The sequence below is a fragment of the Cuculus canorus genome, chromosome 4 (assembly GCF_017976375.1).
Source record: "Cuculus canorus isolate bCucCan1 chromosome 4, bCucCan1.pri, whole genome shotgun sequence".
NCBI lineage: Eukaryota > Metazoa > Chordata > Aves > Cuculiformes > Cuculidae > Cuculus > Cuculus canorus.
The window spans coordinates 62,077,451-62,095,592 of NC_071404.1; the positions used below are offsets into that span (position 1 = coordinate 62,077,451).

At 46.7% G+C, this 18,142-nt stretch overlaps 1 protein-coding gene across 2 annotated transcripts; it reads right to left on the reverse strand.

The window, feature by feature from the left end:
• Nucleotides 1-3,308: 3,308 nt before the first annotated feature.
• HPSE (heparanase) lies at nt 3,309-17,453 on the reverse strand. Of its 2 annotated transcripts, none has more exons than XM_054066247.1 (12): nt 16,964-17,453; nt 14,860-15,005; nt 13,399-13,524; nt 12,836-13,009; nt 12,168-12,339; nt 11,501-11,548; nt 9,474-9,567; nt 8,777-8,883; nt 7,726-7,840; nt 5,972-6,090; nt 5,694-5,840; nt 3,309-4,517 (listed from the first exon to the last, which is right to left on the reverse strand). In XM_054066247.1, exons 1-12 carry the CDS (start codon nt 17,290-17,292, stop codon nt 4,367-4,369), a joined length of 1,728 nt encoding a protein of 575 aa, XP_053922222.1. In that variant the 5' UTR covers nt 17,293-17,453; the 3' UTR covers nt 3,309-4,366. The 2 variants fall into 2 exon arrangements, with proteins under 2 accessions (XP_053922222.1, XP_009557841.2); XM_009559546.2 differs by having other exon boundaries at nt 4,375-4,960; nt 16,964-17,441.
• Between the last annotated feature and the right edge of the window lie 689 nt (nt 17,454-18,142).

Below are 18,142 nucleotides of genomic sequence, written 5' to 3' on the forward strand. Positions count from 1 at the left end.
GGTGGTAGCTTTGCCTTCATCTCCTTCAAGCAGGGAATGCCAGAGGAGCAGCTGAGGGGGACCGATGGCAAAACAACAGCACGGAACTTCTGTTACCTTTAGTTCCTGTACTTCCGCATCTCAGTAAAAGTCTGTGGGCTGGGTTTACTATTACATTTCATAATCATAGAATCATGGAATGGTTTGGGTCAGAAGGGACCTTAAAGATCATCCAGTTCCAACCGCCCTGCAATGGGAAGGGACACCTCCCACAGACCAGGCTGCTCAAAGCCCCATCCAACCTGGCCTTGAACACCTCCAGGGATGGGGCATCTACAGCTTCCCTGTTCCAGTGTCTCACCACCTTCACAGTCAAGAATTTCTTCCTTATATCTAACCCAAATCTCCCCTCTTTCAGCTTAAAACCATTACCCCTTGTCCTATCACTGCAGTCCCTGATCAAGAGACCCTCCTCAGCTTTCCTGGAGGCCTCTAGGTACTGGAAGGCTGCTCTAACGTCTCCCTGGAGCCTTCTCTTTTCCAGGCTAAACAAGCCCAACCGTCTCAGCCTGTCCTCGTATAGGAGGTGTTCTAGCCTGCTGATCATCTTTGTAGCCCTCCTCTGGACTCATTCCAACATGTCGTTCCTGTCCTGAGGACTCCAGAACTGAATACATAATACCTGTCTCTATCTCAACCCATGAGCTTTTAGTTTCTTTTCTGATTCTCCTCACCATCCTACCAACGGGAGAGGAGTGAGAGAGTGGCTGTGTACCATTTAGCTGCTGGCTAAGGACAAAAGTACAACTGTCTCTTTTTGCACACAGGATGGGGATCAAAGAGGCCCAGCTAGCTCAGCCAGGAGAGCATTAGAATTTTACTCTGAGGGGCCAGGATTCAAGTCCCTGTTCAGGTTTGAAGCACTAAGATAACAACAGATCTGACCAGAGTGTATTAAAGGAAATTTATTATAAGCAATCATTATATTGTTTTGATCATCACTGGTGACATGGTTTTTAGTTGCTCTCAGAGTTGCATTGTGTAGCACCTTCCTTGACATATATGCTGTTTGCCAGTGGTTTTGTGCGGTTTAGCACCTCTGGGTGTTGGGTTAAGGTTATTTCTTTCCTGTGCTGTGTGCAGCTGGCTTATGGCATAATAAAATCATTAGTGGTAAGATCAATTTGGCATCTATTTTTAGCAACGAGAGTTGGCAGGGCAGAGAAGCGACAATGGCTTCCTCTCCGTACTTCCAGAGCCATCTGTTGGAAGCTATTAAAAATTACACGGTCTAGCTTTTCTTCTCGGAGAGCCACCAGGGGCAGGCTTCTTCCTTCATTTTCCCCTTCTCCTCCAGGCTGCGTATAATAGCTCTTGAGAATTTTGAATACCCTTTGGATGGTCAAACTAGCATGTGTATATTGCTGTGTCTCCTGAATGTGTGTCAGGTCTTGCTTAGGGGTAAATAACTGTTAAGAAAACTGTGGCTACTCCAACCCTGATGACAGGCACAGCAAGCTAGTTTTGCCATAAAACAAAGTAAGGACCTGCATAGGAGATCCAGTTTTTAGGAATAAAGTGGCAAGATGAATGTCATCAGATTCCAATAGATGTGATCAACAACATAACAGCTCTATCTTCACTGTAGCAAAAAGGAGAAACAGGCTTTCTTAGGCATTGTGAGATTTTTGGAGAATGCATTTTCCTATTTGCAGCCTGATTGTAAGCCCTCGTTATCAAGCCATACAGAAGAAGAACAATTTCAAATGGGGCCCTGAGCAACGAGCCTTTGAGCAGATTAAAAGGAGATTGTTAATGCAGTAGCCCTTGGGCCAGTCCAGGCAGGACAAGATGTTAAAAATATATTCTGTATTGCAGCCAAGGTGAATGGACCTACCTGGAGTGTCTGGCACAAAGTATCAGGGGAGACTCAAGGCTGACTCTTAGAGTTTTGGAGTCAAGGATACAGAAGATCTGAAGCCAAATACACTTCAACTGAAAAGGAGATATTGGCAGCATATGAAGGAGTTTGAGCTGCTTTGGAAGTGGTTGGTAGGGAAGCACAGCTCCTCCTGGCACCCTGACTACTGGTGCAGGACTGAATGTTCAAGGGAAGGTCCCCTCTACACATCATGCAGCTGATACTTCATGGAACAAATGGGTTGCTCTGATCACCCAGTGGGCTCCAATGGGAAACCTCAGTTGCTTGCGAATCTTCGAAATGGCCATGGACTGGCCAGAAGGCAAAAATTTCAGAATGTCACCAGAGAAGAGGAGGTGACCTGTGCAGAGGAGACCCCAACATATAATAAACCACCAGAAAAGGAGAAGCAATACACCCTGTTCACAGATGGATCCTGTCCCATTGTATGAAAAAGTTGAAAGTGGAAAGCTGCTCTGTGGAGTCCTACACAATGAGCTGCAAAAGCTGCTAAGGGACAAGATGAATTGAGTGAGTTTGCAGAGGTTAAACCACACAGCTGGCTTTAGATGTTACTGAACAAAAAAAATAGCCAGTACTTTACCTGTGGTAAAGCCAGTTTTGTGGCTCTCCTTTGGACCCATTCTAACGGGTCCATATCTTTCCTGAGCTGAGGACTCCAGAGCCTAATGCAGTACTCCTGGTGAGGTCTCACGAGAGCAGAGTAGAGGGGCAGAGTCACCTCCCTTCACCTGCTGGCCGTGCTTCTTTTGATGCAGCCCACAATACGGTTGGCTTTCTGACTTGCAAGCACACATTGTAGGCTCATGTCCAGCTCTTCATCCACCACTACCCCCAATTCTTCTCCACAGGGCTTTTCTCAATCCAGCCTGTATTCATACTGGGGATTGCCCTGACCCATGTGCAAGACCTTGCACTTGACTTTGTTAAACCTCATGAGATTCACAAAAAAAACCCTCTCAAATGTGTCCAGAGCCTTCTGGATGGCATTCTGTCCCTGACACATGTCAACCACACCACACGTCTGCAAACTTGCTGAGGATGTACTCAATCCCACTGTCTATGTCATTGATGAAGATATTAAACAGTATGGAGCCCTTAGGGACATGACTTCTCACCAGTTTCCATCAGGACATTGAGCAGTTGACCTGGACGCAATCATCCAACCAATTCCTCATCCACTAAACAGTCCACCCATCAAATCCATATCTTTCCCTTTTAGAGAGAAGGCTGTTGTGGGGGACAGTGTCAAAGGCCTTACAAAAGTCCAGATAGATGACATCCATCTTGGCCTTCCTTATTCTCATTTCTGATCTATATAATCCCGATACATAACACTTCACAAAATGTACCTGTGCTGTGGATGCAAACACTCCTTTGACACACTGAAGTTAAACATAACCTTTTATTGCACAACTTTTCATCACACTTCAAAAGTACATCCTTTTTAAAATCTTCTAAAAACGGTCCCCTCCCACCTGCCCTTCATTGAAACCCCATGCAGTTTAAAAGCAGAAATACAGTGGTGTGTTCTTTGGTTTTTTACCCCTGCTGTGCTCAAAATATCTTAAGGTGTTGACAGTGGCACGGGTTATATATATTTTTAAGAAAAGTAGATGTAAATAAACACATGCAGGAGACTACAGGTATTCTCTGAGGCATTTTGCCACCCCGCAGACTGACAGCCTGTGTGCCAGAGGGCAGTGGCTGGTGGCACACTGAACCGTGGCAGCGTGCACATGGGGAAGGCTCAGGCAGGGAGAAAAGCTGTCGACAAATACAGATTTCTGGCCAAAAAGGTAATTTCTGTAATGGACGGGATGTCAGCCTGGCTGGGCAGGTTTGTCCTTGGGATGTTCTAAGGCTGCTGAATGGCTTAAGGCCTTTATGCTCCTGTTTCCTTGAGGTTAGAAGAGACCTGAGCAAGTTAGGGAGGGTCACGCAGTGCTTCACCAGCAGATAGGCTCAGGAAAGACCTTTTCACCCAAACCACTTGCAGGGTGGTGAAGACTGAGGAGTTGCAAGCCCTCGCTGGGAAGCCCACTGACTAAGAAGGGTTTGCCAGAGTGCTGGTGGATACCTCTCCTCCTGAGGATGCAGCATGTCAGGATGGAGGTGGCCCACCCTAGCACACTCTGCAGGAACAGCCTACATTTCACATATTAAAAACCTCAGCTTTTGAAAGTACAAGGCCACAGCTCCATCTTGTGACTAAACTTCCCTAGCTTGGGGTGAAGCTTGGGGAAAAATGTGTGGTGCTGTCCCAGATCCCATACAGGACTTGGCTTCTTGGCAAGGCATGTTCCCCCACACGCACCCTGACCTTGATTTGCTTTGTGTGTCCCCACTTTCAACCCTGAGATGTCCTCAGCAACCACAACCCCTCCTCAGACTTCCCCCACATGGTGTGGACAAACCCACAGCTGTACAGCTAAAATAACTCCCCTACTCACCTTTCTGAAGGCAAGCTTTTGGAGGAACTGCTTTAAGAGTTGTACTTTCACCAATGAGAGGGAGAGGGGTTACAGTGTCTGGCAGTGCCCCAAGCACAGCATAAGAAGCTGATGCAGCTTCACATGTGGCGTGGAGAAGGGTCCTGCGTTCAAGCACAAATGACACAGGCTGGACTGAGAGCAAAACTGGCCCGTGCCTGGGCTTGCACCACCTGAAAAATTCTCCCAAGACCTTAGCAAGCATATTTCATGTACAAATTACCCAGTGGGACCTCATCTTTTCCCCAGCCCATAGATCATACCAATGCCTCCATATTTATATCCCTTGCTAGAAATAAAATCTCATGGTAGAACTGTGAATTTCTATGATTAAACTTCCTTACTAGCCAAGTGCTTTACATTTATCCTTTCATGTGTATTAACCATTTAAATGCAAGCAATAGCTTTGGCATTTTTGATAACATAAAAGCCATAAGAGAAGGCTGGAAGGCCAAGCATGCCACCAGGACCAAGGGGTTTTTCAATAAGCTCTGGCAGTGTTTTGTCATCCACCATCCGTAGCACACGGCCGTTCAGCTCAATAGACCTGGAGAGGGACAGAAAGTCTATTTTGGCAGATGTGCTCTGTTTGCCATTGAACACAAACAGCTCTGGGCCTGAGTGTAAACATTAACTCAGCCCAAAGCCAAAGTGAATTTCCCTTGGGAATTTAAATGTACAGACACACAAAGAGCATCTGCTGCACTCCCTCTGCAAGGACCTCTTTAGAATAGTAGCATTTTAGTAGTAGTTTTAAAGTACATGTTTCTTGCTCTTCTAGTGAGGTCAACAGTAGAACAAGCTTTGAAAAAATATAGATTTAAGCTGTTTTTTCTCCTACAAATATTAAGATATCTTCTTTGCTCACAAAGCAGATCCTTCCTGTGCTGATGTGTTAGTGGTAGCAACAAAAGAAACCATAAAAAGTCCAAGGATGTTGCTGTAAAAGCAGCACATGAGAAATACATACACTTGCGCAAAAGAAAAAGAACTTTAGGAGCTGATCCAGATCCCTAAAGCCCCCTAGGAAAAACCTTTCTGATTAACATCAAACATGTGTCATTGTATCTTAGTAAGCTTCTAGCAGCCTGATTGAAAGAAATCTGATTTAACAGCAGTCAGCCCTTACTGAAAAAAACCCTGCAGATGGCAGAACCATTTTCTTTTGGGTTTTTTTTTTTTTTCTTCCTATCTTGCAAGTTTAACAAGGTGAGGTTTTAGAGGCCATCTAACAGTACTCAAAATCCTTTCTAAAGGAACAGGAGGAATTGCATACTTACCTGGAAAGTATGTTCTCTTTGCCATGAGGCAGTAAGAGGTACTGATCCAGGTGTTTCCTCGATAAGTAATTAGGTAGCTGCAAATGTTGGGTAACATTGTAGAGGTTTAAGGCAAACAGCGTCACATCCCCTTCTCTGTACTTGGAGCTGCAAGGCAAGAGAAGATGATGGAGGAGATGCAAGAAAGAGGATTCACAGAAGAAACACACTGCTTTTGTTGGCCTGGGGGTGGCTATGGGCTTGGTTTCTGGGATATTTTGTCCTTTCTAGAGGCTTACTGGAAGGTGTTCGTGCAGTGGAGGTAGACGCGGAGCTTGCTGTCATCGGCTCCTGTCAGAGTGACATGCAACACCCTGGTACCCACCAGCTTCTTGTAGAGCAGCGAGAGCCAGTAGTCCTGGGAGGCGGAAAAACTGATATAAGCACTTAGGTACATGCCAGGGACTCCACATGGTGCTGGATATAACACTCATTTTGCTGGTCATTTCAGGGGTTGTTTTCCCCATAATTTTTTGCTTCACTAAATTTTTCACTGTATCAATTTAAATTCACATAAACAGTATAACTAAAAACAAAACTCTGCCTCCAGCCTGCAAAGCAGCTGTGTTTGCAAGGTAACTTAGAGTCATTTTCCCTTTCATATGCAAATCTCAGAGCTCTGTTTGTGCTGTATAGATTGTTTGCATTTTGGAAATGCCTTTCTGCAGAGCACAGAAATCTCAGAGCTCTGTTTGTGCTGTGCAGATCGTTTGCATTTTGGAAACGCCTTTCTGCAGGGTATAGGGCACCTCAGGGCTGAACCAGTGGGGGATGAGCTGCCTTTCCTGAAGGAAAGCCTGTGCCCAACCTGCAGGCACAATGCTGGGAACGAGACCCCAGTAACTTCTATGCAGTTCCCTAACACATTGCTTTTGAACAGGTCTTAGGACTAATTTCTGAACTCTAATCAAGAGCAAATCCTCTGATGCCTCAGGACAATGACCTAGAAAGAAAAATGTTGTGTTTCTCCCCTGACTTGCCATGAGCATGGGGAAGTGACTTCTCCTATTGGCCTGCATGCTCAGCCTCTCTGCGAGGAGGTGTAGCCTTCTGAGATTGCCGTGTTCCCCATTCATTTCCATGCCAACTAAAACTGCTTGGGTTTGGATTTCACTGCCTCTAAAGCATTATTAGCTTGATTAGCATCTGTACTGTCAGTAGGTGAGGAACAAAGCACATTCTTTCAGTCCAAATTAAATATGTTTTAAATGAAGGAATAAAAAGCCTAAAGCAACAAGCCTGACAATGCATAGGGAGCATCTGAACAGGCAGGACTGAAAATCTTCCTATACTGGGTTTCCTCTCACATGGTCTCTATGAGCCTGTGAAAAATCACAACCTGGAAGCAGGAAAATGAGAAGAAAGCTAAAAAGACAGATGCTGTCCTTTCACCCTGAGGTAAGGGCAACAAGCACAAAGAAACATGCTGCACGTGCAAGAACAAGGTGACATTCAAGTAACGATGTTTCACCACAGCAGAATGTTATTTCTAAGTAAATCAAACTATGCATGTTTTGATTTAATTATCCTTCAGCCACTACAGAAAGCTGAAGACGTTCATCACCTAAGAAAATCTTGAGTCTTGATTTAATATTGTTTTGATATTCAGTTATAATTATCTTATATTACTTCTGCCTAAAAGCTACTCATCACTCAGCTGAGCAGTACTCAAACCAAAAACTGCACTTAAATGTCTTGTGAACTCCAGAAAAGTGCCTACATACAAATGAGAGCATTGTGTCCCAGAAATCAACCTCTGCCTAAGACTACCTGCACCCCTGCAGCTGCAGTAAATATCACGCACATGTAGTACATGAACCCATATTCAAATATAAATGAACTTGTGGTGGAAGGACAGATAACTGGGGCTACCCTACAAAATCTGTCAATATCTTGCATTGTAAAAATAGCTGACTTGTCTCTCCGCATCCAGTGTTGCTTGTACAGAAATAAAAGCAGCATTCAGGTGGTGTTAGCAGGGTTGCATACATACCGGCAAAGGTTCAAAGTTGGCATCCACCAGGTGATAGGTCCCTGCGCCAAAGAAAACCTGTCTCATCACCACGTCAATCCCCTGCCTGGCTGAAAGCCCAAGTTTGTCCAACCACCTGCCAAAAAAATGAAGCAAACAACATACAGATGAAATGGCTGACCTAAACTGTATACCCTTGCCCTTCTCCAACCATATTGGGAAGCAGAAAAGCAAAAATTAGGGCATGATGTTGACTTAATTAAAATTAATTTCAGACCACCTCTGACTGGAGGTCTGAGTTGGAAGGAACACTTGTTCCGCTCCCCTAGTTGCCCCCCTTCCCCTGGGAGCCAAAGTGCAGATGGTAGAAACCAGGAGTGACAGCAGGTGCTCCTAAACTAGCCACGGTCTTGAACGCTGAGAGAAATCATCATAGCCTGCCACAAGGTTGCCTGCAATTACTGGCCTTTGACTGCACACTCACCAGGCCCTGATGAAAAGAGCATTATGCCTTATAGGAAGGGAAAAATTCTATTGTAACTGTGGTTTTGGTTAATTTTCAAAATGTGAACCACATATCTCCATACAATTTTTTTCTGCTTGAATCTGCAAATGGGTCAATGGGCTAACTGAAGCCTGAATTTCTTTATTCCAACAAAATACTTCAACTGGAGTCCTTGGAGAAAATTATTTTAATGACTAAATATCCCTTTTTTAATTATTTCATGGTGGCCAAAGGATGATATCAGAGAAGGACACCCATCTTGTGAATGGCTTTCCATCCTCACAAGTGGACAAAGTATGTGTTGCAGATTTGAGAGCAGAAATACAACTTTCTCATGCTTTTAATCTCCCATTTTCCATAGGAAACTGCTACTACCTGGGTGCATATCAAACCTCAGGCACGGGGGAAGTACACAAGGAGTGGCACAAGGGCTATGATCCTCAACCCACCCGTTGCCTGCGCTCCCCAGGAAGCCCAAGGGAAACATTCCTCCTGCGAGTCATTTAAGCAGCCCCCTTCAGCTGGGTAAATTCTGTAGTTTCCCTACAGGTGTGATATGTTACTCACATAAAGCCAGCAACATAGGTGTTGGAAAGCCTGGGAGCTCCCCCTCCGTAGGCAGAGCTGGTCTCTCCAAGCCAGACCTTCTTGCCAGGCACAGTCTCACCAACAATCTGGCCAGCAGAGAGGAAGAGAGAAAGACAACAGTTAAGTTTGTGCCTAAATTTTGTGGTTTAGCCAAGTGTCTACATATGAAATTTACATTTAAGGGATAGCACTGAATGAGATGAGATGTCACAAAAATTTTAATCAAAAGGACTAGAAGCAGCAGATTTATTTCCCTCCTGCCCTCAAATCACATCTACACAAGTAGAATGAGGCAAACATCACTAGAAGCCAGGTCCTGTAAGTCTTTTTGTTCTGAGCAGTGGTATACTTTAACTTATACTGTTCTCAAGATCTCAAAATACAAAGAAATTGAGGAGGGACCATAAATCACATCCCTGTAATTTATGTAATGACTACACCAATAAATAAGAACATTGTAAGTTTGTGATGTATCTGGCACTGTGCTTGCTGCATGGCAAACTATCAAAGCTCACCTATTATTAGTATTGTTAATTTTTTCTTTTGTTTTACAAAACAGCAGCACCCAAGCTTTGATGGTGCCTGTTTATTACTAGTGAGAAATTGTACTTTATTCAAGCTTCTCTGCTAACCCCCTGGAAACTGAGCACTGGAACAATTTAACAGGACAAAATACCTCCAGGACTTCGTGTACAGCTGTGGCAAAGGTATCCAGCACTTGAGGGCTCAAGAAATCCTCCCTCGTAGCACTTCGACCATTTACATAGTAACTGGAAATGGGGGAAAAAAAACCATAGCCAAAATTAAGGAAAAATATCACCAGTGGTACAGAACACAGTTGCTTGATATATTTATCCACAACACTGTTTTTCTGTCCAGTTCTTTTACTTTTTTTTCCCCCCTAAATGTGAAGATATGTTGTTTGTATTTAAGGGACTATCAGGTATAATTACTTTGATGGAGGCACAATATCACAGAAATTTTGATCAACAGATATAGTAGGGTTTTTTGCATCTACTCATTTAGAACAAGGAAAACATCACTGAATAGAACCAGGTTCTGTAAATCATCTGTTGCAGAGGATTCTGACAATCCTACCTGATTACTTGCTTTATTGTATCAAGTTATATAGCAAAAACATCAGATTTCAGCTTCTGTCCCTCTGTTGGAGTATTTTGGCAATCTGGAGGGGAATGGGATGGAAGCATTCCTATGGGATGAAGTTTGTCCTTAACCACAAGCAAAAAAGCTTTTAAGTTCGGTTTGTCTGAATAAAGAAAGGGAAATTGCAATCCCTGGGGGGTTTGCATTTCATCACGTTATCACTCAGTCCCACCAGAAGCAGCTGAAGCCTTCCAGCCACAAGAAGAAGCTAAAACCTGATAATCCTAAATTAGTAAAGAAAATGGCCTATGCCCATTTATAGCAAAGGCAGCCACCAGGCAAGAACAGCCCAGGAATGGGTGAGGACACGTGTTACGTCTTGCTAGCAGCTCAAAGAACATAGATAAGTCGTATATGCACACACATACACATTATAAGCATGTGAATATTTTCCCACTGTTACCAGAATGCTGCATTCAACTTCTTAAAGAAAACCACCTTTACATGAAATTCTCTTTCAACCATGTGGAGTTCACTGCAGGTTCCTTTGGGCCAGCTTTATCACACTGCCTACCTGAGCACTTTAAAACTGTATCTCTAAGCCATGGCACAGGAAGGAAGGGATGAGACTGCATTGGTGCTGTTTGCACCCACACCTGGAACTGACTTGGAGAGTAAACATGAGGGAGCAGGAGAAGCTGCTAGCACGTCTCTATGGGCAACAGTCAGCCAGACCTGCAGGGCTTTTTGCTTGCATCAAACAGACATAAACAGATTAAAAAGGCAGCATCAGCTAACAAGGCTCCTGCTGCATTGTTTACGAGGTGTTGTGTGAATTCGCCTGCAAAGTAATTGGTGACTCTCTGAATATGCTTTTAGGGAGTGAAATTTCACTCAAGCAGAAACAGCCTTTCTAATGCCAAGGAGAGCACCCATGTCATGGGGATCCGACTCCATTTCAAAGCCCAGACACTAACAGGTTATTTAAAATACTACACTAAACAGTTTCTGCACTTGCAGAAGTTCAGCAGTGCCATCTCTGCCAAGTGAGTCTGAGCTATCTTCTCGTTTTATACAACACCCCCTTCTTCCCATGGGAAAGTACATTTTATCTGCAAAGGCTGGCAGATCGGAGCTTTGAGAAAACCAGGACTGTCACTAAGATCTCACTAACTTTTGGTACACGAAATACAACACATGCAATAAGATTTGACCACTGCAGAAACTCTCCTCAGGCGGGGGAAAGCTGTGACCTATCCCCTCACGCCCTTCTGAGAAATATACTTCTATGCCATTTTAATCTCTGCATCTCACTGATGTTTTTCTCAGTTCACATATTTAGCAAGGAAAATGACCATCTTGCAGATGTTGCATTCCCTGCTGCCATGCCTACATTACAAACCCCTGCTACTGCTTTTGGGTCTGTGTGCCGAGTGTCCCTCAATTAATCTCTTATTCTGAGGAGTTTGCTGAGAGGCACCTGAGGAACAGCTGAAAGGGGTATTTCACCTCCTCCTTCTGGTTAAGATGTCCAAATTGCCATTTTGTAAGGAAAACAGGTGATAAGCAGAGTAACGATGGTATCCAAGCAGTACTTACTGATGCCACGTGACAGAGTCAATCACCTTCCCTCCTGATTTCAGGAAGCTGCAACCACAGGGAATGTGATGGAGAGCTGGTGGTTAGTAGGGATGGGTGACAGGTTGCGTCCCCTCATGAGCAAGCTGCCATGTACAGCCCTCCCCTCTCCCTCAAGCCAGTGTTAGTGACGTGAACTGCTTCAGGGCCACTCTTGTGATGGCTTTTAAACAGGCTTTGAGCAGCCGGGCTGCATCAGTGAGTTGCTGGGAGGATGAATTAATGCTCGTGCAACTCACAGAGATCTCTCTGGTGAAAAACACTTGTTAACACAGCACTAGAGCCAGCAGTCAACTGGAAGGTGTGTGGGTCACTGAAGTACTGCTAGCATCTTATTTTCAGCTGGCTGAGCCATTAAGCCTTGAGACCATTAATGCAGCTAAGATTTCAGTCATCCTTAGTCAAGAAAAAAAAGTCCATGTTTCTAATTTAAGCAAAAATACAGGAAATTAGTTCTCAAGTAGACTGGATGTATCCATTTGCACATCTTTACTATTGACTTGGAGCAGAAAATCCGTAAAACCCTGCCCAGGTGCCCACTTATGTCCCCCCCCATCCAGGTGCAAACAAGACACTGCTATCCACAACTGCCTGCCCCAGGGGTGCTGCTGGGGACCCACACCCCTACCTTCTCAGCAGCTTCTGTGTATGCTTTCGGGGCTGACCAACATCAGGACCGTAGAGCTTAGCATGCCGGTAGAGGGTATAGTTACTCAGGAGTTGGCGTAAGTGAATGAAATCTTGTCCCAGCTGGAAGCCATCTACATAGATGCCAGATTTCTTCCTGAAGCTGTTTGGCTCTGGCAAAGACACGTGAACATCAGCACCCAGCTCTAGTTCTGGAGCACAAAATAGAGCAGCTCGTTTCACATTGGGAGTACAAACCCCCTGTGGCTTCACACGATTTGATATGGTACTAGCAAGATATTTGAAGGCAATGAGCGTGAAAGCAGAAGTCCGGATAATGCAGCATGTTCTCCAGTGCTCTGTCCTGGCCTGTCCCCATAGGTGACATCTTGCACCTCATGAGGCATCATTCACCTCATCTCAGATCCCCAGTAGGAGCAGCAAATCAGCAGATTCATCTTAATTTGCTCATTCCTTGGGCTTTTTCTGAAATCCTTCCTCACAAATTAAGACCTTAATGTTTCCCATTAAAACATCATGCCTTTATGGGCTGTCATCCAAACTGGGCTGTCATGAACTTCCATGCTCTAAAAATTACCAGCCCATACCTTATGGTGTCACCTTTCCAGGTGGCCTCTTCCCTGACCCATAAGCAGGTTTTACACTTACCGTTCCCGAGCTCCCAGGAGATGTTGTACCTCTGCGATGCACAGTAGTCCAGCAAAGCCCAGGCATTCGAGCTGTCCCACTGCAAACCACCTTTCCGCAGCAAGGCGTTGAGCCCAAAGATCAGGTGAAAACCTGAGCAGTTTGCAAAGCTATAGAGAATATCCAGTGTATTTCCTGTGCAGAGGATAAGAGGGGGTGTTTATCTCAAGGTTATGGTGTGCTAGTTGAGCTACAGCCAACCAGCTCTACTACCAGTGTTTATTTAGCTTGGTGCTGCAGATGTGCCAAGCTCTCGCAGCCAGGCAAAAGAGACCAGACCTTATCACACACAATCCTTCAAGGTGTTGAGATCCTTCCAATTCCTGCAGCAGCTGAATACTATTAAATACGCGGTGGCAGATGGCAAAAAAAAAAGAGTTGTCTTAGCAACATTTCATCTACTTAGAAAAATATTAATTTTCAGTGGTTTCAGCTCCTAACAGCCTATGACCCTCTTACCATGGAATGGTGATTTGCAGCCCTCTGATTATAAATGCTAGCAGAAAAATCCAGCAAAATCATACCTGTAATGGTGGTGTTTTTGTTCTTTTTCCAGTCATGCTCTGCGAGTATCAGCTTCTCCTGGCTGGGCCACTGGGCCAGCAGCACCTTCTCAACAGCAGCAAACGCAGGCCTCAAGCCACAATCCTCTATAGGGCAGAAGAAGGATGATAGCAGCCAAGTCCTTGTCTTCACAGTGAGGGTCTAATGTGCAAAAGGCAGCATCCCTCAGGAGGAAGCACAACTGCATGGTGCCAGGCTGAGAGCCAGTCATGCATTTCTGTGAAACACACCCCTACTTTCACAATCAATATTAACCAAATAGAAAAAGAAGGCTGGCTTGATGCACAGGTATATATTATATATGTAATGTATATTTCCCAATTAAATGTGATGGAGATGGAGAGAAAAAAAAAAGAAAAAAAGACTGAGCTGTGCTTCTGGAGGCTGGTATCATGGTGGTCACATCCTGATAAACTATTTTAGCTTGGGCATCATTTGGAAACTCTCTTTCCAGCGAGGTGACAAAGCATGGGCTGCAGTGCCCAAGGAGCAGATAGGGAGTACAGAGGGTTCACAGCCAGTCTTGCTGCAGGCAGATATGGAACAACACTTCCTGCGCTGTCTGTCTCATGCAGGAGAAAGTGCTGACTGCCATGCATAGCTCCAACAGCAACGTCAGTAGGTGTCATAAGACATTTCTCCTTCTTCAAATATCATGGTTTTGCACAGCATGTAAACCAGGAACAAGTCATAACTAGAGAGGAAGGCACAAGCCGGTGTTACAGTTACCCAGAGAGGAGATGGCCACTCAGCAAAGCTGTACAAGGGAAAAAGTACCACTCAACTCCAAAACTGAGTAACACTGGTTGCACAGCAATGTATGATTGCACTAGTTTTCTATGTAACAGAGGAATAGATGGGAATTTTTTCATCTGAAACACTTCTAGAAGAGTTTAAGTGCTTCTGCTAAGTTTAAGAAAGAAATGGATTTAACTCAGTGGGAAGCCTCACACTCGAGGACCAAGCTCAAGCAGTTGGCAGTGGTCTGTCGGCTTTGCACTTGCCCTGTCAAAGTGATGGGATGGCATGGCCGCATGGCCAGCCTAGCTCTGTTCTCACCAGATTATTTCTTCTATCCATCACTTAATTTTCATAATGAAATTACAACCTTTGAGCTTGACTTTGACTGCCTCTTGAGTGATGGGGGAGCTCCCAAGGCTGCTGCAGGGAGTACAGGGCAGCAAAAGGAGGGGCTGAGTAGATGCTGGGGTGGAGATGAGGTCCCCCTCACCCTTCCTCACTTTCCCATAGCTGGCACAGCTCCTCTAACAGACCATGCTGAGGGACTACGGATCTCCTTCCCATGGAGGAGAACAATGCTGAATCTATGGAGGACCTCCAGCGCTGCAACGTGCCCTTGCAGCACCCACAGCCTGCATCAAAGCTACCTCCTAAGCCTAACATGCTGGCATCTGTTTTACCTTGATGGGCCTGAAGTTCCCAGAGGATTTTTTCTTCTGAAGTTGAATCCTTGTTGGGATCAAAGATAAGAAAATCCGTCTCAGTGCCACCGAACCTCAGGAAGCCTGGGGACAGGGCCGCTGCTAAGGCACGCAGTTTGGGGTTGCTGAGGAAGGGACACGAACAGAGAAAATGCTATATTCATGTCAACTATGGCTACCATGTAGCTAAACTTGTCAAGTTCTCAGAGGGACACACTTCAGTATGTGTCCTGGGGCTGCCCAGTAGCCTCAAGGTACTCCTGATCCCTTGCAGGAACTATGCCCCAGCCCTCCACCCTGTCCAACAGGGATGCTACCACAGGAGTGGGCCCAGGAGAGCATTGGCAAGGCAGTGAGATGGACATACCTCAGGGAACACACTCATGGACAAGGAATCAAGTTATAGCGGCGAAGTGAGCAGTGGGTTTTGTACCCAAGAGAGATTAAGAGTCCACATTGGGACAAGCACTAACTTTAGCAAAGCAGGTTTATAAAATAACATAAGCTCTGCCTCTGCCCCCCTGCCCCGCTCCGGGCAGGATGTGCAGCACAAACACCCAGCCCTTGCTGGGAGAAACTGCAAGGCATCGGAAGACATTGGGTGCATGAGAGCTATCTCTGCTCCGTGGTAACAAACTACAGATCAGAAGCCACCAAGTACTTCCTGCTCCTCCTGGGGCCAGTCCCAGCCTGAACAAGGTGTGTGCTGGGGCTGAAAGCTGGAGACCTGACTGCTCTCCAATAGAGATGGTGTCATTTTCTCCCCGTCTTGGTGAAGAGCAGAAGATGAAAGTGGTGGAAGGAGGGAAATCAGGACTGGAGAAATACTGAGAGGCTGAAAAATGGAGTTGGAGAAATTAAAATGAAAGAATCAAGATAGCTTACAAAACTGTAGACTCGAAAGGAAGAATACAAAACCCAGACAAAAGCAAGGAAGAAAAGGAGAGATCAGTGTCAAAAGGACAGGCAGGGAACACTGTCACTTGGCAGTCCAGAGTTTTTTAGTGGTGCTGAAGGGGGGAAAAGGGCTTCATTTTAGGACTTGTCCCTTCAGCTTTGATGGTGACAGACTTCCCTCAGCACTGATTTGACACTATGTTGATGCTGCCCCGGGAAATGTTTGGAAAGCTGCACGAGGACTCAGATGATTTTTATCTGGAGGAGCAGCACCCTAGCCCCACCATGCATAACCACACCACTTGGCAATTTCCTTCTCCTTTTTTATCACTCGCCAAGCAGCTCCTCTCTTAAGTTCACCACTGTGCTGCTCCCAGTGAGTATCATTTGAGCTCTGCCTTCTCTCCATCCCTCAGCCTTGCCACTCGTTCCCTCCGTGCAAATGAAGCAGTGCAGCTCAAACCCATAGTGGGTACCTCCTTGCTGCCCTGGGAGAATGAAATGGCCTCAGGTGGCACCAGGAGAGGTTCAGACTGGACATTCGGAAAACTTTCTTCACCAAAAGAGTTATTGGGCACTGGCAGAGGCTTCTCACGGGGGGTGGTTCAGTCCCTGTCCCTGGAGGGGTTTAAAAGATGGGTGGATGAGGTGCTCAGGGATATGCTTTAGTGGTGGACAGGTATGTTTGGACTTGATGATCTCAAAGGTCTTTTCCAACCTAGTGATTCTATGATTCTATGAAATGTGTGAATTCCAAAGCACAGGGGATACAGAGACTTCCAAGGATGGGGTCTCCCTGTTTCCCAGCCCTGTCCCTCTGGTCTTACTGAGCAGCAGTGCCTGTGTCGTCTCCTCTGGGCTGCGCGGACCCCAGGCACCCCTGCCATCCCGGGCACCCCTGCCACCTCGGGCACCCCTGCCAGATCGGGGACCCCTGCCAGCTCGGCGACCCCTGCGACCTCGGGGACCCCTGCCACCTCTGGGACACCTCTCTGCCCGTCCCTTGGGGCCCCTGCCAGGTAAGGGACCCCTCTGCCTATCCCCGGGCATCCCTGCCAGCTCGGGGGACTCCCTGCCCGTCCCCGGGGCCCCCTCCCAGCTCGGGGAATCTCTTTGCCCATTCCCAGGGTCCCCTGCCAGCTCGGGTGACCTTCCTGCGCTCCTCTCCGGGTCCCTTTCCGCTCACCTGAGCAAGGCGACGTATCGCGGGTTGCGGGCGAGGCTGGCGTCCAGGGTGAGGGAAAGGAAAGCGGGGCTCACCCGGCCGCGGGGGCTGCGCAGCCCCAGCCGCAGCCCAGCCGCCCCTCCTGGCGCGGGCAGCGGCAGCAGCAGCAACAGCGGCAGCAGCGGCAGCAGCATCCTCCGCTCCCGCCCGCCGGTGCCGCCGGTGCCTCCCCCGGTGCCTCCCCCGCGGAGGGCGGGCACGAGGAGGACGGCGGTGCCAGCGCCGAGACCACCGTTATCCTCTAAGCGGGGCTTCGAGAGACGAAGAAGCATCCATCCTCGCGGCAGCATTCTCGAAGGGCAGCCCTGTCCTCCCAGCTTCGGCCCCTCTGAGGTGTCTCAAATCGGCGCTAAGACACCCAAAGCCCTTGGTTACTCTTCCAACATTCCCATCTGCACGCTGCAGCCTCTCCTGGGTGACCCTGGGCAGCTGGGTGCAGAAACCGAGGGCTGGAAAGTCATAGAATAGATTGGTTGGAGAAGACCTTTGAGATCATTGAGTCCAACCATACCTGTCCACTGCTAAACCATATCCCTGCCCACCTCAGGTCACTAAATGCTGAACACGGCAGCTGCTGCTGCTCTAGAGATGAGATGTCAGCCAGACATTCCAGCCACAGGACTTCATGGTGGCAAACCAAGTCACAGACGGACACAGGAAGCCTGTGACAATTTCCATGCTGTGGGTCCCCTGCTTTAAGGCTAAAACCCACCCTTCCCGTACTGCCACTCAGTTGCAACAAAGATGTTTATTAATGGCACCCAACACACAGCCTGGAACTGCTGCTACAAAACAAGACTCAAGCACACCCTGGGTCTGCCTGCCGGGTGCTCCGAACAGTCCAGCCTGTGCTGCAACCCCTTCTTCTTTGGTAAAAGCCAGCCCTGCCAGAAAGCCCAGCTGAGAACAGGCTGCTGCAGCCATGGAAAGGTTATTGCTTAACACACACACTGTAAAAACATTAGCGACCTTCCAGAACCTGAAGGGGCTGTGAGAAAGCTGGGGAGGGACAGTTTACAAAGGCTTGTAGTGATAGGACTAGGGCCAATGGGTATAAACTGGAGAGGGGCAGATTTAGACTAGATATAAGGAAGAATTTCATCACCATGAGAGTGGTGAGGCACCGGCACAGGTTGCACA